General features: G+C 38.6%; 1 protein-coding gene across 1 annotated transcript; it reads right to left on the reverse strand.

Moving 5' to 3' along the window:
- Positions 1-1,017: 1,017 nt before the first annotated feature.
- GAS2L3 (growth arrest-specific 2 like 3) lies at positions 1,018-12,369 on the reverse strand. Its single transcript, XM_010194754.1, has 8 exons — positions 12,340-12,369; positions 11,247-11,415; positions 10,743-10,858; positions 9,137-9,278; positions 5,296-5,359; positions 4,481-4,619; positions 3,103-3,210; positions 1,018-2,406 (listed from the first exon to the last, which is right to left on the reverse strand). Exons 1-8 carry the CDS (start codon positions 12,367-12,369, stop codon positions 1,018-1,020), a joined length of 2,157 nt encoding a protein of 718 aa, XP_010193056.1.
- Between the last annotated feature and the right edge of the window lie 1,421 nt (positions 12,370-13,790).

Below are 13,790 nucleotides of genomic sequence, written 5' to 3' on the forward strand. Positions count from 1 at the left end.
AAAAAAGGCCACTGCGGACTAAGACTGTGCACAAAAATTAATCTGTAGCACTGAGAGAAATATTTAGTGACTCAGTTTAAGATGTAAAGGCCACTCCTGCAGAGCAGTGAGCCTCTGCCAGTGCAGGTCAGTACTTGCAGCTCTGCATCACTGGAACAGGAGCTGCTTTGGGGCTCCATCCCAGGGCAAAGCATCCTCCCAGCAACTGGGGCACTTCATACAGCCAAGAGCTTTCTAGAAAAGATAGGGCTTACTTATAGTCAGTTTGGAACATGAACTAAGTAAGGTTTTCTGCCCAAGGTTTTAAAAGTAGCATTGCTCACTGAAGAGATCTGTCATGGATTTGAGAGGCTAAGGCACAATGAGAGCAAGCGATCAAGGCCATGATTTTCCATGTCCAACTTAACGCAAACCAAGAAGGCTCCACTTCCAAGCAAGCTGGAGTCACTTTAAGGCATATGGGGGGCACAGTGAACACTGATAATGGCAGCTGTCAAATCTAAACATGACTAGAGATTTCTTTCTAATAACCCAAATTTGATTTCTAGGACCTAGTTTTGTTTGAGGTACTAGAAATCTTACGGTTTGTGCGCAGCTCTATTGCTTGCCACGCGCCTTGATGCGGATGTGTCAGAACCGCTGAAATCACCCAGGTTCTGCCCTGCATAGATATTTCTTGGGCAGGCTTCACTCCCTTGAAAATGAGCAGCAGCAAAAGCAGCAGCCCTAGCTCCCCTTTCCTCTCTCCTACCTTCCCTGCAGCAGGTCAGGCTAGCAGCAAACTTTATTCCACAGTGCTACAGAGCAAGCAAGCTCACTTCTAAATATATCCAAATAGGCGTTTCTAAACCACAAAACAAATACAATTCTTGCTGCAAGTTATGCAGCATAATGTAGGTTATACTTAATATTCACGGTAAATGTAGTGTTATTTAACTTTTTTCTTGTCCTCAGTGTAGCAGATACAAGAGGAACATTTGAACAAAATTAAAACTTCCACAGAAAATAACAGTAAGTTTACTTTCTGGGTTTTTTACTTCCTGTCATAACAAAATAGTGATCATCTTGCCTGCTTTTCGCAAGAGGACCCTTTGATACACCAGACATTGCCTTGTTACACGTAGCTGCTGTTTTTCCCTTGGGGAGAGGATTCTTGGCTGTTGGGGCCAAGCTTTCATTTGCTTGCAAGTTTTTGGCTGAAGGCTGACCTTTTGTGGAAGGCTGCACTGGCTTTTTGGTTCCTATCGCTTTGGCTGGAGTTTGAGGAAGCCGTACAACAGATAAGGGAGTGCGTTCAGGAGGTTTGGATGAAGTGGGTCCAACCTGAGGGATTTTACTGACATTTGGCTGCTTATTGGCAGCTGATGATACATTTTTGCTTGTAGATACCAGCATAGGCGGTGACTTTGATGCTTTGCTAACTGCAAGGGAAGGTGCAGAAGCTGAGTGTTTTAGGACTGAAGCACTTTTCAGGTTCCTTGCCAGATCAGAAGCTGTTTGTGGAGCTTTCTGAGGACGCTGAGACCCAGTTCTTGAGGTCTGAATAGCATTTTCAGAAGGAGGATTTACGAGGAGCTGCTGAGAATGTGCATATTTGGATACAGCACGTAGATTTGTAACAGGCAGCCGAGCAGCCCTCAGAACAACTGAATTCGCTTTGGTTTTAGTGACAGACACAGGTTTACCTTTAGTAGGAACACGTTTCTGTTTTGAAGCCATCGTTTCAGCTGTCCCAGGCAAACAAGACGGTTGCTTCTTAGAGGACGAGGGGGCAGGATGCAGTGCTGGTGCTGAGGAGCCCTGAGACAGGGCAAACTTCACCTTGGGAGCATCAGGGGACCGAATACGTTTGCGCAATGTTTCAGAGTGAACGAGAGCTGTTCTTGTTTCTGCAGATGAAGAGCTTTTGTTTACAGGCTGTGAAGGAGCAGAAGCTGGTGAGTTGTGCGCAGGAGACTCAAGTTTCTTTGAGGTACCAGCTAAGGGTTTAAAAGGAGACTGCATGCTTGTTGTCGAACACCCTTGTAATTTGGACCTGACTGTCGACGACTTGGCTGTGGAGGATGGGGGCACTGGCACTTTTGGTGATGCCAAGGCAGGGGACTGGGGACGTTTAGATAAAGTCTTCTTGGCACTGGCCCCAAGAGCTGAAAGAGGAGTAGGTGGTCTTGATGGCTGCTTTGGAAACATACTGACAGCTGTCATTGGATTCATAACAGGAGGCTCCTGAATTCTCACTGGTGAGTTGGAGACACTGTCACTGGTGACCCCTTTCTGAAAGGCCAGGATTTTTTGTTCCAGAGTTGCAAACTGAAGCACTCGGCATGGATCATATTTAAGCAGAAAACCTTGAAGAGTGTCCCAGCCTCCACCAACACGTACCATCACATGCTTGCCATGTAGCATCTGAGAATGAAGGAAGAAGGGGTGGAGACAGGAGAAAAACAAGAGAAATTTCTATGTTGTTTTATGCAGCATTATGTCTTCTTGACAAAAAATAGGACCTCCTTTCTTACAGAGAAAGATTTTTTGAAAAGAGAAATTATGTGATAAATAAAGTTTATGCTTCCCAATTCTTTTATTAGATAGTTTCTCCTGCAGAGACTGTCATTATGCATTGGGAAATAATGCAAGAATACATACAGAAGACATTTTAAGCATTCTGTCAGCACCTTTATTAGTACATAGAGTTTTGGATACTGGTTTTGTTCAAATTATAGATGTCCTTGTAACACAAACTCAGACGCCTGCTGAAGAGAGTGCTCAACTATTCTGCAAATTATAAATTCCAAGTGTCCTGTCCTGGTTTTGAACACGCAGCGTTCTCAGGATAGTCTATAGCATTATCCTTATTTATATTGCAAGGTGTTACTGAAATTTTAGAACCACCAAAAAGGATTAACTAACTTAGTGTGGTTGTAAAATCCATGGTTGTAAGATCTAAGTAGCCACACCTACTTTGAAAAAGGGATTGGGTGATATGGTGTCCCAACCTAAATCATTCTGTAATTCTAAAACAATACTATAAAAATGACGTATTCCACTTAAAAGCATTTCTCTCCCCATTATGAATATAAATTGGATTTCTTAGAAACTACTTACTCGTATGAAGAGTATTTTATCTCCAAGTCTATAACGTCCCTCTGATAAGTATTCAATTGAAAATCGATGGGAACAACTGCAGGGAGGATCTTCTGCTATATGTTTAACCTAGTTATTAAAATCAAAAGCGTTTGTTAGTATTTTGACAGAAGCATGTGTTTAACGGTTTATTGAGATATTTAATACAAGAAAAGATACTGATATCGTCATCCCATAATCTAATAAAACATTAGAATTCTATTCCCCCACAAGAAAATCTCAGCTGCATAGAGCTTCAAAATATAGCATAAAAAATTAAAAGCAAGAACAAATTGTATGTACAGACAAAAAATTCAAGATGTTCCAATCCAATTTTCATTATTTCTTCAATTTTAAGTTATTTCTAGTTTTGCTTTTAAGATTTGTCCATAACACTATGTATAGTAGCATCAAATCCCAACCACAACCTTATAAAGACATTGTTATGGTCTCTAGAAATTGAAACAAGTGCCTGGGTCGCTCTTGTGACCAGAACCATTACTACATCTGACCCAGGGCTACTTCAGCTTTCTCCCTAACTTTCTGTAAGGCTTTTATAAGTTAATTTTCTATGTGACACCCAAGAAGGAAACCACTGAAAACAGAGAAAGGCAGTCCCCAAATAAGTCCAGCGTTAGACAAGATGTGCCTCTTACAGCCACTTAGAAACTTGACAAATTAGAAGGTTAAGACTATTGCCAAGCAGGAAAAATAGTGAGGGTTTTAAGAGAGAGCGAGGATCAGGGGACTGACATTCCCAAAGAAGCAAAGTCTTACATAACAACACAGAGGACCTTTAAAATAAATTAACTTCAGTCCCAAAATGCATTTTTAAGCCAAATAGGAAAGTTGTTCATCCTTCCTTTTGGAACAATTCATACTATGTACAAATAATTTCCTTTTCTGCATATAAACTTATTTCCAACTGGTACATCTACAGAGATTTTATTTAAAGTCTTTTTCAGAAGAGTTTCATCAAAGCCTACTTTAACATTTGATGGAGTTTTATGAAACCATCGAATTGAAGAGAAGCATATATTACAGTCATAGAAACTTTTCTCAACAGATCAGAAAAACTGAATGAGACTATTTCTTATACTCAAAGAAGCAATGAAGTGGTGGGGGACAGAATCAAGGCAAGTTATATGCATTTTGGCGTCAAACATATAGGACAGCATTTTGCTTAGATTAAAAAAAAGAAAAATTGTTCAAAAGAGGTGCATACTCTTCTGTTTTCTTTTTAAGGAGGCTCACAAATATTAGATAAAAAACAGTCTGTGCTTACTCAGCCAGATCATACAAGTACTAAACTTAAGAGTTTGATTTAAAGCCCATATCACAATAAATAACTAGTACTTACTGCCTCATGTAGCTCCCCATGGTGACAACATGACTTTTCTGTGCTAACAGGTGATGGTGGTCCAGAAGTCATCAGCAGTGTTTCTTCTAGCTCAATTTCCTTCTCCAGTTTTACTAGTACAGGAGGTTCAACTCCATACCTCAAATGCAGAAGTAAGGAGTTTAATTACTAATTTACTTAGGAAAACTGATCATAACAAACATGCAAATTCTGAGTGGCTTGACTGAAAAGGAACAGCACTAAATCAGTCAAAGGAATGACTGCCTTGATAACCCAAAAAGAAGGTGCAGCTCTGAGTTTCTAGTAACAGCTCTCTCTAAGGTGGTCATTGAGCTACCAGAGAAGGCAGTAAAAATACTGTCAAAACTACACAATTTAGGTCACATCCAATTCAGATAAACTATCTTAAAGCTTGCAGCTCTGCACTAGAAATAAATTAAACGTCTAAATTTAAAGAATGATAAAGAGATACCTGCCAAAAAGTTTAAAATCTAAAGACCTTAAAACTGTATTTAATGTTCAATGAGTTCTTCCAAGATGTACACTTACGCATAATAAGCAAAACGTAGCATTTAAACACATAGCTATAAAAAGCAGTGTGGATCAGCACCTTTCCATGAAGAGAGTCTGATAAATATTTGAAAAAATACTCATACTCTACAATAGTCCTAGAAAAGCTACTAATTAATTTCTGCACAGAATTAATATCTATTGTATTGCACTTCATGACAGCAGATCTTCCTAACTTTGTCTCAGCTTTCACTTAATAGAACGTGTTTTTCAATTCTTGTTAGGAGCAGGTACAGATCACATACCTGGATACAATGCGCCCAATTTCCAACAGACAAAGGTACACTTGTCTTGGATCCTTGTGCAAAACTAAAAAGGAAGAGAATAAAAGGCAGTTACAGCCCATATTTACTATAAGGAGGCCTGTGCGATTAGGCACAGAGAAGAGAAGAGAAGGAATAGATGACTATAACTTTGCCATCAGTCTACCCAGAGGCAAGCTGCATTATCATGGATAATGCACTATATGCTTTCCAACTCTAATAATCTATTTCATAAAGCATTTAAACCCATCTTGGCACTCCTGAAAACAAACTCTTTTCTGCCTTCTAAGAGAAATATGCTTATTTGGTTTTATGCTGGTCCTTCTCATTGTGAAATGGAAAGAAAGATCTCTGAGAGCTTTTCCTTCTCCATCCCCAAATAGATTATTGCAGTCTTAAAGATGAAAAGCATTCAACAACTGCAAACAGGACAATATACTCCATCTGTTCATGCTTGTGCATACAGACACAGATAGCCACACACACTCTATAGGTGAGCAGCCATCAGAGATTACACTGCAAAGGACCCAGCTGACAAGCAGACGGCTAAGCAGCCATTCAGCCTAAGTGGGTTAAACCCTTGGCTATGCAAGAATAATCTGGGTGATTGTTACTATTTCAATAAGCAGGAGATCTTTTTTCTTATCACTTTTGAAAGTTCTGGATGCCTGCAGGGTCTGTCTATTCACCCCGTTCCACTAGAAGATACCACTTTGCCAGTGGCAGCTCCCTTACCCCATGCTCTACCCTCATTTCGCCCCTCCCTATCAGCCCCCACCTCCTGCCTCATTTGCCCAGAGTTTTTTTTCGGAATTTGGTATTTTTGTGAGGCTGTATCTGAAAAGGACAGTCAAAGCTCCCGACTGTAAGAAGGTGAGAATGACACTGATTCAAGAGACAAACACTCAGATTCAAACATCAGATACTGGCTGGGATCACAGAAAAGCATCAACACTATTTCAGATATGTTAGTAGTGCAGAGTTTTGCACTGGGCTTTGCATCTCAAGACTGTGCCCACATTAACCCAGTTAGTGCTGAACACAGAGCAGCTCCGACAGCTGCATGCACATAACCATGTAGGCACACTAAATGACAATCAGGAGAGCTGAAGAATGAGGTGGAAGAGTGGAGTGATAGCCAGACGGTGTGAAGATGACCATGGCAGGTCTTCTGAGTTTTCTTGACAACTTCAAATTTAAAATATTTGAACATTTCTACTGCTGCACTGAAGAATGGAAGAGGCAGAACGAAAACAATGTCTGCTTTGGGTTCTAGAAACTCCTATCTTTAGGTGTGCAAGGAAAAGCAAAAGAAACAAGGCCATGAACATAGAAAGAAAATATTTTAAAATCTCACACACAACCAACTACTTCCTCCTCTGCCCACATACAAGCCTCAAAATTGAGATGCTTTCAGCATTTTCTAAGAAGAGTTGTATGAATGCTTTAGAGAATAGACCATCTCTGTGCTTTCTTAGCCAATTAGCAATGCCGCCTAATAACTTGAAACCAAAGGCTGGGAGAAAGGTCATTCAGCTCCCCTCAACCCACACACATGGCACCATTCTTCCTCACCACCAAGTATAAGAAATAGGAAAAGCTGTAGATATAGTTTTCATATAGTGTAATGTCTATATGGACAATTCTGAATTTCTTCAGACTGTGCAGTAATAATACTCAGTAGAAACTGGAAATTCTCTGAAGAGAAACCTAATGAACCAGCTCTATATTACAGATGAAATCTAACATCTTTCTGATGTTCAACTTGATATTTAAAATTACTTTGCTTTAAATAAGACTGAAGTGTTTCCTAAAGTATAAGCCGAGTATGAAGTCAGAAGATCCTGTTTACATCATATACTTCAGTTTGTAAGTGTACGTTTTAAAAGATCTAAATATGAAAGGTAAATCTAGAATAGAAAGTTTACATAGCTGTAATCTAAAAGGTACTAGAGGTCATTTAATCCCAGGGTTTTTTTCATGTTTTTCCAGCTATAACAAAAGTTATATGATTTGCCTGAATCCAGGAGAGAAAAATCCAAGTATGTGCAAAAATGCAAATATATATCTCTAGCAGAGATGAAGACATTTGTTTTGTCTTGATGTCAAAGGGCATCCCATGATTGCTACTCTCCCTTTCTGCTGTCTCAGTAGTCACTTAATTTATTTCCTTCACAGCAATCCACACTTCTCAGAAGGTGTTGCTATATGTATCTGATGGGAAAAAGACAATTGCCAAATTGTCTTTTCTCCATTTCATTCATAAAGAATGTCTTGAAAGTTTGATAGAGAACATCAGAGGAAAGAATGTTTCATCAAGAAGGCTGCAAGTCTGCTCATTTCGACTGCCAAAAAAGTCTCACAGAAGATATTTATGCCATAAAGCAAGCTTCTGTCAAGAGTTAAAAACAGGCTTCAAAACACGTCTTGGCCATGAGCAAAAGCCACAGCATTAGGAAATCCTGTCTGCTTATCTCAGGGAGGCAAAACAGGTTCTAGTTACCCGTCCACTCAACAGAAACTAAAATGTTTAAACAATGTAATTCATATAAGTGGAACTAAAAAAAAAATTTAAACTCATTTTCTTATAGCTCAGTTCTCTTCATCTGTATTTCATGGCACTGAAAATAATACACACTCACTAATTAAATCAGAATGAGACAGATGCAAATGAGGATGCTTGCTTAACTATTTTAAAAGATGACTTATCCAGTAGAGAAGGCACAGGCAGTCCAGCTACTAGGGAGGAGAGCTTAAAGAAAAGCAGCTAATGAAAATAGTGCCTCCCATACAAATGGCATTAAATGGCACAAAGACATCAAGAAAATCTAGTAAAGATTGTGACAAATTCCTTTGATTACTGAAAACAAAGGTACTTCGCAATTTTTTGCTATTCTGCTGACAGGCAGATATTTTGCCTTTTAAAAAAAGAAAAAAAACACAAACACCACACTAACTAACCTACAAAAACCACAACAAAAATCCAAACAAACAAACAAAAAACAAAACCAAAACAACAGTATTTGGCTGGCCACAAAAAGGTTTGTATTAATTAATTTTTACTGACATAATAGCTGGTAGAAAAGCATTTCATTATTTACCATGTGATGAAAGCACAGTTCCTCTTAATTAGCAGTCAAAAAAATTTCATTCCATCTGGAAGTTTCAGTCTAGAAGCTGTTTGTTATAATGGACAGGCTGTGCACTAGGGCAGGCATACAGACAGTTGGCAGTATTTATTTTTACAACTATCTTATTAAATAGGAAAATACAAATGGTTTAGAGTCATGTCAAGTAGTTCCTGAAGTAAATATTAATTACCAACAGACTGTTGCCACTTCAGGCACAACGCCCTGATGTAGTTACCAAATTTAGCAGTCATGAATGCATTATTCTGAGGGTTTTCTGCAACAAGAATGAGCTCTAAGACCAAATAAAGGATCTTATTGTGAGTTGACTCCATGGCTCTTTGGTCTTCCCATGCAGGGAAAGCAAAACCACACTTTTCCCCTCTGTTTCTCAGTGGACCTTTTTACTGAAGGAAAACATGCTAGTTTGCTGCACAGCTGTCACTCCCCCCTTCCTCCCACACAGCAACTTATAGAAGGCTGGAAAAGCATCATGCAAGTTAGAGCCGTCACTGAGCTGATTTTTCAAGGCTTTCACATGAACGCTGCCTTAAAATAAATAAAAGCATTAGTGGCTTGCACAAGACAGGTACAGTTGCATCAAAAGCTTCACAAGACTATACGAAAGAGATTTCCCTGCCTTGGTAGTTATCCACATACAGATCAAAGTAAGTCTTACAAAAAGATAGATTTACCTAAACCTTCAGATTCAAAGAGATAAGTCTCATCAACTCCAATGGCCCTACACCAGTTAAGAAAGTTGGCTGTATTATCTCTGGCAAAAAAAGATCCTGGTGGAGCATCCTTCTTACATGGAACTTTTTTCATAGGAAAATTCTGGCAAGGGAAGAAAACAAAGAGTACATTGTGCACATCAACATTGCCAACTGATTTCAAAGCACATTTGCAAAGGAAAATAAACCCTAAATTCAGAGTACAGAAAGAGTGGTTAGTAACTATTCTGTGTTTAACCCACACTGTGCTCTATTACAAAAAATAGAGTGATGTAGAAGTCATTCCACCTTGTCTTCATGAACAGTCACTGAGGGAACAATCCTTAGCTCTGCAACCTCTCCCAGCATGGCCCATACATTTGCTCTCCCATTTCCCCATATGTTGGGCTAGAATTCTCACTGGTGGTTTTACAAGTCTAAATAATTATTCCCCCTTCCCAAGCTCTGTTCATAGCAACAGAATTAGCTGAGAGAACCCCAATCCACTAAACTATACTTAGCTGCCAGATTTCAACATTTTAGAGCCGTTCTAGAAAGAGGAAATCAGAAGGGAGTAAGGGGCAATTCAATACACATTTGTTCTAAAACTGGTATCTTCAAAATTAAAAGTGTAGCTCAAAGATACACAGTTGTGCATCTTGTCCTTCTTAAAAAAACCCTAAGGATTTGCAGCATTCTTATGTAAATACCTTTGGCTTTTATGTAAATACCATTTGGCATCCTAAGACTGCTGTCTTGTCCCCCTCCAATTAATAATAATTCTAATATTAGTAATTATATTACTTACTGGTAAACATCTGTTATTCAAAACTACTATTTTGCTAGATAAAACAGAAAAAGGTAAACACACAAAAAATGGTTGGATATAGTGAAACAGTTCCACCTGCCTTCAAGGAAAACACTACCAATCAGGGCACTTAGTTCGTGATCTACTACTTGACAAATCCAAGCATTGCTGTAGCTATACTGGGTGCCTGTACGTTAAGCATATGCTACCTGCACCAGCATTACATGGCTTTATACTCCAAAGTGACAGATCCATATTTTACACTGTACAAACACAGACTGGAAGTTGCTTGAAATTCAAGTTTCAACTCAGCCTTGGTTCCAAAGAAGGTAATTGAAACTCATCTCCAGGTACATCTCAATACAGATATTTTCATGGCTAACCAATATACCAGAGTTTAGCCACCTGTTTCTGGCATGAAACATAATACTAATTATCAGTGGTTACCTTGTTACCAATCCACACTGCTGTTGTCAGGACAACATCCAAACTCTAGACTCTGAATAAATCTCCCTCTGGCAAGATTTCTACTGAAATCAAACTAAAAACCTGGTAAGGACCGTAGAAGTCGATTAACAAAGCGAGTAAGTAATTTGTTGCATGAGGCCAGTTTATCCATCTATAAATCCACGCTATCACTAATCAGCCTCTGGATAAACAACACATTTATAACAACACATTTAACACCACTTTGGGAAGCCTCACTCACGTGTTTTCCTTTTACTACTTCTTACAATAAAAGTTTATATAAGCATTAAAAAAAATCACAATATGACTCACCCTTAAATTATTTGAGCTACATTTTTTAATTGTGTTTTGGAGAACACCAACCAATTGGCAGAGCAGCACTCCATTATCAAGTTCTTCCAGCAGTTGTTCTGCTGTGACGTCTATTCCTAAAAAAGGTCAATTTTAGAGTTACTCCACCGAAGGTAAAGAAATGTCATATGAACTCAGAGGCAATTCACAAAGCATTCCAGTGTTAAGGACTGAAAATTAGTGGAAACACATAAGTAAACTAAAATAAAACATCTACTTAATTAGATTTTAATTAAACTAACAAGATTCAGAAATATAAATTAGAATGGATTATCATCCTCCTTCTAAGAGGTGGCAGCTAATAAAATATGAAACCAAAACATGCATTTTAATGCAACTGTCCTAGCCATTCAGGCTCAAATATACCAGATCTTAGTAGTAACACAGATATTAAGTGTCAGTGTTTACTAGAATATTGGAAAGTGCTTTGAAATTTATTAGAGAGTGATTTATATTTAAGCTCACCCAGCAAGCCTGAGAGCCAGATTGACAGATCTTCTTGCATAGGCACCAGAGTTGCTTCATGCCGCACGGATATCCACTGGTCATACAGGCACACATCTGCCAAACCTGGCCCATGCCTGGGAGTCAAAGGACTTCGGGGGCTTAAGGGGAGGTCATCTCCAAACCACACCTGCAGAATATTTCAGTCAGTTGGAGACAGAGAGCTCGAATTTTTGCAGTCAAATATTGGAAAACTGCAGTTCTGAATGATGCTAAAGATCTATTATTCACTAATAAGGGTTCATTCTCCTCCAGACAGATACACCCATCCAACACAGCAGTAATCAAGAACAGTGCAGGTCTCATTAACTCATTTCCAGATATTAAATACAGAAAACATGCATTAAATCTGTATTGGTTTGGTTTGTTGTTTTTTTTTTTTTCCCTCAGTACGTTTTAAGTAATGAAATTTGCAATTTATCATATAATTTACTACAGACTACTGACTTCTCTGATCAAACATTTCAGAGGCATTTTGTGGTTAAATCATTAAAATGATGATGTTAAAAGAGAAAACATATTCCCATGCAAGAACATACACACTTCTTGAACATCAATCCTTAGCATTTCTCTTAAGGACTGTGTATTTCCAAACTGAGAGGTACCTTTACATTTCAAGAAGAGGACACACTGAAATTTCATGTACAAAACTCCCAAAGAGAAAGAGTCGTCCTGATATTCTTAACTACTTTCCTTCAGTTCAGGAAGCGTGTGTGTTTATAAAATACATTTATTTATATTCAAGTGATTAACCAGAACATAGGAGTTTTTTTTAAAAAAACACTTCTTAATCATCAAACAAGTTTTTAAATAATTTCAGCCTTTGACTTCAAAACCTTCTTAGGTAACAGCACTTAGGAAGAGAAAGGATCACCTATCTGATATAACACAGGGTTATCTATTTTGTAATATTGGTCCATTTGTAAAATAGGAAAATTATTTTTTTAAACTAGAGATAACTCTGGGGATTCTAGCATTTAATTTGCTTCAGGGTAGATTTCTGCCTTTAAAAAAAGGTATTATACAGAATTCAAGCATTACAAAAGCCATTTACCTGAACTGCATTCTGCATGGTCATCTGCATTTACATTAGTTTCTCTCCCTGGGGAAACAGAACAGAATTTTTAATACAGTCCCTCTAGCTTTCATGAAAATCCCAAGAAAAATCCACCAGTGCTGTCTGGCAAAAGAAGACTGAGTCTAATCAGGAATGGAAGGGGGAAAGAGGGAAGTATCTTAGCAGCTAAGGTTTTGATCCAGTGTTCAGCCAACTTCAGTTCTTTGCCCTTAAATAAAGTAGCAGATATTACAGCACAAAGTAGCAACTAACTTAGCATGCATAAATTATACTCAAAAGTTTGCATGATTTTAAGGAGCTGTAAGGCATTTACTTTGCCAAAGAGAAATATTAATACTTAAACCGTTCTTGGATTTAACAATGTTGGCATTCATTCTTTTCTTCCAAAGTGCCACATGTGTATCTTGTACATGCATTCATACACATACATGCACCCCGAGTTTACATTAAATAATTTGATGATTATGAAAATCTGAAAGCAAGGAAATAATTTTGAAAAATTAGATTGCCTCCTGCATAGCTACACGAGTGAAATCAAGGTTCTTATTAAGTTCTATTGGGACTTTGCCTTCCAGGCTGTTAATACATCCCCAAGTTTTCAACATAATGCAGCAAACTATTGCAGCAATATGGTTATCAGGACAATCCCCTGGCAAAACAATCCTTAAGGAAAGTTTTAGAGCCAATCTGGTCAATGCTTTCTCTGCTGAAGCCAACATCGTATTTTCCAGCAATGCTTTCAGTCATGGGAAAATACAGCACAAACTCCCCACCAGGCTGGGAATCAGTAGGCTCCGGGTCTAGAGATGCACAGTATTATCAGGGTAGCTGCATACACACATACCAGAAGGAATTTCCTCAGCGTAATTCTCCACGGTGGTAGTGGAGGGCATTTACAACCTTGAAATGTCATTATCTGTGCCTTGAAGCCAGTTAAAAACAGCTTCTTGTTCCATTATTTAATAGCTACAATAACACTTCATCTTACTGATTAAGCTGGAAACCAGATTGCAGAAATCGTCAGAGTTCTAACTCATCTGTTTTCCATTAAAAATAAATAACTTCCCTCTCCTGTCCCAGATGTTTAAGCTTTATACGTGGATGACATTCTTCCCTCCTCCTCCATCTGTTGCACAACCTGGCCTTCCTATCACAAAAGGATGAATAGCCCATCACAGAAGTTCTAATGCTTGTAAAAATTCTCCCCCTTCCTCTTATGCAGAAAGCAGAACAGTGCAGTTTCCACTTCAATTTTCCCTCTCACTGCCTTGAGCTTCATATGCTACACAGGACCATGTCAGGCATTTCAAACTTACCTCTACAACAGGCAATCAAGCAACCAGCTTGTTGTTCAGCTGAAGCCACTTCCTTGTATCAGGAGCGCTGCTAGCACGTCTCAGACTTTATCAGACACACTTCAAGAGATA

This window comes from Mesitornis unicolor, unplaced genomic scaffold (genome assembly GCF_000695765.1).
Source record: "Mesitornis unicolor isolate BGI_N332 unplaced genomic scaffold, ASM69576v1 scaffold9861, whole genome shotgun sequence".
NCBI classification, from domain to species: domain Eukaryota; kingdom Metazoa; phylum Chordata; class Aves; order Mesitornithiformes; family Mesitornithidae; genus Mesitornis; species Mesitornis unicolor.